The sequence below is a fragment of the Carassius auratus genome, chromosome 48 (genome assembly GCF_003368295.1).
Source record: "Carassius auratus strain Wakin chromosome 48, ASM336829v1, whole genome shotgun sequence".
Lineage (NCBI taxonomy): Eukaryota > Metazoa > Chordata > Actinopteri > Cypriniformes > Cyprinidae > Carassius > Carassius auratus.
The window spans coordinates 5,289,756-5,299,261 of record NC_039290.1 but is presented as its reverse complement, the minus strand read 5'-3'; the positions used below and the strand labels follow the sequence as shown (position 1 = coordinate 5,299,261).

At 37.6% G+C, this 9,506-nt stretch overlaps 1 protein-coding gene across 1 annotated transcript; it reads left to right on the top strand.

Moving 5' to 3' along the window:
• Positions 1-801: 801 nt before the first annotated feature.
• On the top strand, positions 802-9,277 carry LOC113065599 (solute carrier family 2, facilitated glucose transporter member 12-like). The gene is made up of 6 exons (XM_026236978.1): positions 802-1,184; positions 1,741-1,879; positions 4,330-5,711; positions 6,224-6,346; positions 8,136-8,268; positions 9,012-9,277. The coding sequence occupies exons 2-6, from the start codon at positions 1,764-1,766 to the stop codon at positions 9,103-9,105; spliced, it is 1,848 nt and encodes a 615-aa protein (XP_026092763.1). The 5' UTR covers positions 802-1,184; positions 1,741-1,763; the 3' UTR covers positions 9,106-9,277.
• Positions 9,278-9,506: the final 229 nt, after the last annotated feature.

Genomic DNA, 9,506 nt, shown 5'->3' with positions numbered 1-9,506 from the left:
TTTTACATAAACATGAATATGATCATAATCCAAACGTTCACCAAAATGCAGCAAAATGTGTTGCTATAATACATACATGCAAATATGTAATTATAAGTTATTATGAACCGAATTATAAACATTTGGTTTCTGTTCACTTTTCTTTTCTTTCTTCCTTTCTTTCTTTCTTTCTTTTTTCTTTTAGTTTGTGGCAGTTTGTGAAAATTTTAACCTGCACGTAAATCAGAAAAAAAAAAAAAAAAAAAAAAAATATATATATATATATATATATATATATATATATATATATATATATATATATATATATATATATATATATATATATATATAATAAATAAAAGGTCAGACTGTGTGGAACTTTTCAAGTCTTTTCACTCTTTCGTGTAATTAAATTTCTCCGTCCATAGATGGCACTATATTACAACATATAGATGTTCTGGCAATAACATGTTGATCTTTTTGACAAATTGAAAAACACCGGAACATGCCTAGGTGATGATACTATTATTCACAAAACATTTCAAGTGATTTCATTAGCACTGCAATAACAGCACTGTACGTCTGCCGAGCCAAAATCTGGTTTACCGTTTGTTAAACAAAAAAGTGTGATAAATCCTTCTAGTTTATTTCTCCACGTAAGGCCACTTTGTTCTTTCAGGAATCAAATTTTAAATCGGTTCGTCCCGATTGACTTCGAATCTTAAACGACTCGTTCAGTCTGAGCCGGTTCAATGATTCATTGAACAGAACTGTTCTAATGATTCAAATCAAAAGAACTGAGCTCTCGACTCCTGGACGAATCAGACAGCTGACAAACATCATACACGTAATATTCTGCACTGCGACTTAAAAGACAGCTTTTCTGTCGGTCACCACATTATTTCGTTCAGTCAAAACACGGAAGAATATGAAATTCCTAGCGTAATAATACATTTTAATTTATGAACACCGTTCAGTCAGAGCTGCTAAGTTCCACGTTAGTTCTTCAACTCCTTCTGCTTACTTGACATATTCAGCCTAGCTGTTTTGCACTGGTTAATGTAGGCGGAGTTTACGTCAAAGTGCCTTCCAAAACAAGGAACGAGTGTCGGCATAAGGGCAGTCAAGTCTGCTACCCAGGAGAAGAGAGACGGACACCTGCGATGATTTCATAGACAGCTTTCTCCGTTGTTGACATTAAAGAGGTAACGTTGATATTAAAACCGGAAGTTCTGTTTGAATGGTCTTGATAGTAAAAAAAAACGTTACTACTAGTTCATCTGCGCCTACAGCAACCCTGGTACTGAGAAATTCAAGATGGTCAATGGCTGTGTATTCCTGATTGGGATGCTGTTATACTTCTTTTTTTAACAGCCACAGCAGCAAATAAAGTTATTTCGGTATGTTTTGGTGTTCCCATTGGTGGCTTTGTTAGGATGAGCTTCCATAAACTAGAGAACCAGTTTGTGTTTTTTAAGTGTTCACTGGTTACTTGAATGCATATTAGAGACATATTTGAATGAGGATCAGCAGACTATGGTTTGAAAAGTTTTTCTGTTGGTCTAATACCAATGAATATCTTCAGTGTTGTGGAGGAGTCATGGTCAAAATCTTGGAGAACTCTGAAGGTCCCTTACAAATGTGTTCTATCATTACTGTACTCTTTTAATTGCTAAAACCATTGCTGGAGAAATGCGTGCATGATCACCTGATCATGAACCTATTGTTTAATAAGAATTGTTTACTGGCCACCTTCTTTAGTTGTACCACAACCCTTGAAGAACATGGAAGCATCTGAAGAGACCATAAGAATGACTCCCGTTCCTCAGAGCAAAACATGTCTACAGAATCAGGACACACACATATATCAAGAGAAAAAAACATCTGCACCAACAGGTAAGTACTACATCACACAGGAAACAGAAAAAAGCTTCCTATATTTTTAGCTTTTGATGTCAAAGTCTGTGCATCCAGTCAAACTTGACTAAAACAGTTATATCACTTGGAAGAAGTAAAGTGTACATTTCCCTGTTATTTTCATAATTAATTATTTGTGGTAAAAAAAGTAAAATTAGAAGTTATTTTTGGTATGAAGTAGTCATGAACTAACAATGACTAGTAATGACAATTTTCCTGATTATCATAACTCAAAATTAAAATCTGTGTGTGGTGTGTGTAACTTGGTTAGGAATGATAAAGGTATTTTAAAACATTGCTTAGTTGGTAAGTTTAATACAAATAATAGCTTAAAGGGGTCGTATGATGCTGATAAAAACAACATTATTTTGTGTATTTGGTGTAATGTAGTGTGTTTATGCAGTCTAACATTCAAAAAACAAATTATTTTCCACATTTTCCATTATTGTTTCCTCTCTATGCCCCGCCTTTCTCATCGGTCTGAAAAGCAAGGTGTGCTCTGATTGGCCAGCTATCCAGTGCGTTGTGATTGGCCGAATACCTCAAGCGTGTGACAGAAATGTTACGCCCCTTAACATATTTTGATGCCCTGTCTGGCCAGAGCAATGAGACATAAACATAAAAACCATTATAAACGTGATATAAACATAATTTCTAGTCGTGTCCTCTTTTGGAAGGCCAAACAAAGTAGTTTTTGCTTTCTCAACAAAACAGCGTCACACACTTTGGCCTTGAGAACAGCGCGACCAGCAGATTCTACGAAGGAGCGTTGCTGGATTGCGGCAACCACATGTGACGACCCCGGGCTGGACTCAGCTTTGTCCATGGTGAGAGCCGATCCGGCGATCCACAGTTCAAAGTTGATGTGTTTCCTCAGTGACCAGCACGGATCAGCTCCAGGCATGATGAAGCGGATATTGTCCTGTTTTAGAAGCCCAAACAATGTAGTTTCGCTTTCATAGTGAAACAGACAGCGTCTATACGACATGGCGGCAGCGGCGGCAACAACAATACTACAACGAGAATAAAAGGTACGCTTTCTTTATTTGCGGGAATATCTGGGCGGTCTTATGCAAATTTTCCCACATAGTGACACAGAGATGTGGGGGCGTGTTAAAAGGAGACGTTTTAGGGGGGTGTGGATGAGTCTTAACTTTTATAAAGAATATCTCTTTGGATTTGAGACTTTAGTCTTTGCAACTTTACAGAACTTCTTCATGCACCAAGAGTTTGTAACACTCCAAAGAGAAATTTGAATTTGAAAAGCATCATATGACCCCTTTAATGAAACCCTGTAATTATAATTGTAAATTTCTTGTGATAGCTGTGATGAAGCAGTCATATATACTCAGGTATATTATAGTTAATTAAATGGGATCACAAATCCAGTCTTAAGTGTAAATTTTTCAAAATTGAGATTTCTACATGATCTGAAAGCTGAATAAATAGGCTTTCAATTGATGGATAGATTTTTATTAGGATAGGACAATATTTGGCTGAGATACAGCTATTTGCAAATCTGGAATCCGAGGGTGCAAAAAAAAAGGTAAATATTGAGAAAATCGCCTTGAAAGTTGTCCGAAATTAATTCTTAGCAATGCATATTACTAACCAAAAATTACATTTCCTACATGGTATGAATTAAAAAAATTAAGGAAATTATATTTACTAATTATCCTAATGATTTTTGGCATAAAAGAAAAAATTATAATTTTGACCAATAAAATGTATTTTTGGTTATTACTAAAAATATACCCCAGCAACTTAAGACTGGTTTTGTGGTCCAGGGTCACAGATGTGATTAATGTGCAGACTGTTTTATCATTCATCTGGGATGTCGATGATTATAATGTCTGCAATACAGCAATTCAAACACTTGCCAGTGCTTACTGTAAAATTGTTTGTACGCTGAAAAAAGGCAGTAAATGCACTGGTAATTTAAAAAGCTCTGATAATTTTGAGCCATAAATTTTACATAGCACATTTTCCTTTAACAGTAAACCACAATTAAGTGCAGTGCAAAATTCAAAATACAGATAAAACACCTGTAAAAATCAATTCAGAAAATTGCTTCAATTTAATAGTTTTTATAGATTTTTACAGCATAGGCAAGCATGGAAGAAGCCTTGAAAACCAAAGCCATGTGAGCTTGTGTATGATGATTGCAGTGAACACAATTAAGTGATTCAATGATGACTCATGAGAAATTCATGTGATGATTTTTGTTACACTGAATATTCATAGATATTTTGTATTTTTTGTATATTTTAGAGATATTTTGTTTTAACGGTGCCAGTATACAATCAAAATAAGTATACGGGTGCTGTTGAATTATATGACTACATACCATACATACATTTGTGTGGTGCTTGCACATTTTGCTGTATATATATATATATATATTGTACTCTTCCTTCTCTTCTCTGTAGGCAGTGGTGCAGCACTGGTGTTGTGTTCTGTGTCTGTGGCCTGCTTGAGTGGGTTGATGATGGGCTATGAGATGAGTCTGATATCAGGAGCATTGCTTCAACTCAGGGAAATTTTGATTCTCTCCTGCCCGCAGCAAGAGCAAGTCGTTGGGTCTCTTCTGTTTGGAGCCTTCCTTCTCTCCCTGGGTGGCGGCACCATCCTGGACCGCTACGGACGGCGGTTCTCCATCATCCTCACGGCGCTGCTGTGTGTGTTGGGCACACTTCTGAGCGTGTGTGTGGTGTCATTTTGGGTTCTAGTAGTTGGGCGGATGCTTGTCGGCATGGCGGTAGCGCTATCTGGCACAGCATCATGCCTTTATGCGGCAGAAGTAGCACCGGCCACCTGGCGCGGGAGGTGCGTGTGTGTGTACGAGTTGATGGTAGTTTTAGGGATGCTCTTGGGTTTTGGAATGAGCTGGGCATTCGCAGGGGTCCCGGATGGATGGAGGTTTACGTTCGGTGGCGTGCTGCTCCCCGCTTTGCTGCAAGCTGGCATAATGCCGCTTTTGCCACAGAGTCCACGCTTTTTGCTGGCCCAGCAGCGCGACAAAGAGGCTCATGCAACTCTCCTTCGTCTCCGTGCAGGAATCAGAGGAGTAGACGCGGTAGAGGACGAAATTCAGGCGATACGCATGACATTGGGTGCGGAGCACCTGCACGGCTTCCTGGACCTCTTTTGTTCCCGTGACAATATGCTTCAGAGATTGCTTGTTGGTGCTGCACTGGTTTTCTTGCAGCAGGCTACGGGACAGCCCAACATTTTAGCGTATGCATCGACTGTTCTCAGCGGCGTGGGCTTCCATGGGAACGAGGCAGCGACTCTTGCATCCACAGGGTTTGGAGTGGTTAAAGTGGCAGGGACCATTCCTGCAGTCTTTCTAGTGGACAAAGTGGGACCTAAAGTCCTACTATGTGTTGGAGCTGTTGTCATGATGTTGTCAACAGCAACACTGGGGGCCATTACTTTGCAAAGTCACACACATGTTTCAAGCCTATGCAGAGGCCCCGTTAATAAAGCAAACCTAACAGTATTTGGGATGGGAGAAGAGACTGATTTCCAGACAAACAGTCCACTGGGTTTATACCAGCCTTCTTACAGTGAACTTCAAAACAAGCACAAAACAAATGTTTTCCTCTTTAATGACACTAAGGACCATTGGATTTTAAACTATACTAATGATTATAGGACAACATTTATGGAACTGGCTAAGGGTTCTGAGAAAAACAGCTCCAAAATTGCACTTCGGTCTCTTCATGTTAATGAGGTGTCGCCCTCTCTGAAATGGATCTCTCTGGTCAGTTTGCTGGTTTATGTAGCAGGATTTTCCATCAGCTTGGGACCAAGTAAGATTCAGTCACTGTTCACACTGCCACATAAAACAAAAAAGTCTTGTTAAAGGAATAGTTCACCCAAAAAATGAACAGCGCTCTTTTCCCCCTGTGTATTCGTTCGAAAAGGTTACTACTCTCCTGTGAACCGCTGTTAACTGCTGTGATTTAATCAGTTCATCTTAAGAACTGGATCAGTCCTTATTATAAGCAAAATTTTTAAGTTAATTCATTAAAAACATCTGACTCAAAATAATATTTTTATGGAGCTTTGCAGCCCCAGTGCCAATTCGCTTTCTGTAATGAAAAAAGATGCCAGAATAATATTCAAATATTTAAAAGAAAGGTAGTCAAGCAGGTTTGGAACAACATGATATTGATTGAATGGTTTCTTTTTTAGGTGAACTATTCTTTTAATGTTGCATTTCTATGAAAAGCATATGTTGCAGATTTTTTATTTTTACAAGCTGTTTTGTTTTTTCATTATCTCTTGCTTTTTTAAACCAAATGTAATTATCAATCTGCAGTGGTTCATGTGGTTTTGAGTGCAATCTTCCCAACTGGCATCCGTGGAAAGGCTGTGTCCGTCATCTCTGCCTTTAACTGGGCCACAAATATGCTCATATCGATGACCTTCCTTACTCTGACAGGTAACACACAAACACAGAAAGGGGTTATGAGATCAGTAGGTCATGGTGACCCAGTTGTATTGCAGGGAGCAGGCCGCGTATTTATCAGAATCGGGCTTATGAAGTTCATCCAATAAAACCCATGAAGATTGAGGCTGTCTCTGTTTAGATAAGGAGTTAAATAGTCTTGTACTCTGGGTCCTTGATCTGACACTGTTAGGGGGGAACATTTTACAATTAGTGAACACCACTATTAGTTTTTCTTAAAGTTAGTGGTTTGATTAAAGGGATAGTTCACCCAAAAAATATGAAATTTGATGTTTTTCTGCAAACTGAGATATTTAATTCAAATTGTTGCAGTCTATAATGCAAGTCGATGGGAATCACGCTAAAACACAAAAAAAAAAAAAAAAAAACCATACACCAAATTAAACCTTACGGCTCGTGACTGTACATTGTTGTGTAAAGACACAAAATGATTGGTCTGTGCAAGAAAATTAACAGTATTTATATCTTTTTTTTTTTATCTAAGATGCACTGAAATGCATGAACTGTTTGAACTTCTTGCTTGCTTGCTTTATGTCAGATCGCAGACTTATAAGTGCATTAACACCACCTATCTATCGAATGGACCATTAACAATCTCCCTACAATCTCAATAAGGAGTGTGGTCCACTTGAGAGATAGGTGGCGGTAATGCACTTACTGTATAAGTCTGTGATCTGCCATAAAGCATGAAGAAGAAGACGCCTCATGCACAGACTGTGTCGAGGATTCGCAGTACAGTTAAAAAACTTCATAAATACTGTCCAGTTTCTTGCACAGACCGATCGTTTTGTCTTTACACATCAATGTACTGTCACCAGCCGCAGGGTTTAATTTGGGTTTGTTTTATGTTTTTTTTGTATGTTTTAGCTGTTGTTCCCATCCACTTGCATTATATGACTAACATACTGCAACGGTTTGAGTGAAATATCTCAGTTTGTGTTCTACTAAAGAAAAAGTCACCTACATCTTGGATGCCCTGGGGGTAACTTAAAAACTAAATTCCTAAGCCTAAGTATTACATTTAATACAAAAACTGTCTCTTACTGTTTGTGCTACAGACATGATTGGCATTATGTTTCTAAAAAAAAAAAAAGTAAGACAAGCATGACACTATAATGTCCCTCCATGAGTTATGTAAGAGCACAGTTCATTTAGCCATCGATCATTAACTAACTGGGTCAAAGGGATATGTTGTTTTGATTTGAAAAACAGTGGATTGATTATTAATGTTAGAATTTAACCCGGCATGTTGTTCTCATACCCTACAAGTGTTGCTTTAGCCTATCTTAAATTATATAAATCAAAGGTTTTCAGACAGGTCCAGGGATCTCAAGGGGGTCTATGTAAAATTTGAGAAAAAAATTAAGCCTGTCAGTATTAACTGTAAACATTCTCTGGAACAATATTTGTTGTGAAAAGGGCACTGCAAATGCATTTGAATTAAATTAACATTACATAATAGGCGGTAGAAAAAAAAGATACTATTAATAGAATGTCTTTACTTTTCATATATATTTATATATCAGATAAATAGATACATACATTCAAATGTATAATTTGCTTTGGCTCCAGTAACCTGTGTTTAAAGGCAGTCCGTCAAACATTCATTTACCACCCGTGGGGACGTTCCTGCAGAGATGGAATGAAAACACAAAGAAACACAAAAATACAAAGCGTTGCACAGAACAATAAACAAAACCGTTTTTGTAGCAGAAAGGAGTGCTTTTCAGAGGTGATTTACTGAGCTGTGTTGTGGTTGTAGAGAGGATCGGCCTGCCCACCGTGATCTTCTCCTATGCTGCTATGAGCTTCGTGTTGGTGGTGTTTGTGATTGTATTTGTGCCAGAAACTAAAGGCCGATCGCTGGAACAGATCTCTAAGGAGCTTGCCATGAAGTAAGCACAAACACTCACACTCAACCGTGTGTGACCAGGATTTCTAAATTGCCTAAAATGTTTTGAGTTTTGGTTTTGTTATCCTCAAACTTGCTGAAGGTAGTGACTAAAAATTAGGCATTGTACATAATCAACCAATTTTGGCATGCAAGAAGGTGGGATCTACAGAGAACAGATGAATCAAAGCAAAAGACAAACATATAATGTATGAGGACTGTAAAGTGCATGCTAACTGGGAAACAAAGCTAAAACCAGCTTTTTTAGACCATTTTAAATCCCAGCCATGACATGTCTGTGAAAAAAAGATGTAAGTTCACCCTGAATTAATGGAGTTTGCTCAGGCATCACTTTTATTATTGCTGTATGTATAAAAATTTGCCATTTAAGACCATTTTATTAATTAAAATAAATTATTATATTAATTAAATTAATTCATTGAATATGTGAATGTTTTAATGCATTGATTAAATCTTAGATATTATATTTGGCTACAAATACACATATTTACAATGAAGGAGAGACTTGATAATACAGACACTTGGGATGATACAATTTTTTTCAGCAACCTGTTCTACAAGTTCCCCATTCGGCTAAAAATGTCTTTACAATAGCGGTGTGAGGGTCAAAGACACTCATACACGTGATTTTACAATGTTTGGCACTTTGTCCCATATTGCATGCATCACTGACTTTTTGTTTTAAAGTGCATAACAAAATGATCTGACACGTGTCTTGTTTTGCAGAAATCACCTGAGCAGCAGACTGCTGACTCATAGAAGAAAACATGAAGCCACAGCACAACCCTCACAGGAGGAAAAAGCCCTCACAACTGTTTGACTCTTTACCTAGATGAAGAGGGGAGGTTCACAAGGGTATTTGCTAACAACAGGACAGCCAAGCTTGTTACTACACATTTCAAAGTATTGAAGAGATATAACTGATTGATGTTGTCATTGTGATAATTTAGCTTAATAAACCTTCCCATGGCATGATGGGTCAGTTGAGAAGAGTTTTTTTGTCAATATGATTCATTTGTATTCATTTAAAAAAAGTTTTGGTATTGACAGATTTATATTAAATATTTACAGCTGACTGTTATGAAACACTTAGTAAATTGTGCAATCATGGCCATAAGCAAGGCATGGCAAGTCAAAGCCAAATGCATTTAACTATAGTTAAGATTGTAGTGAATGACTTATCAGAAGTATGTGTGGCTTCACGTGACTTTTTTTACTAGC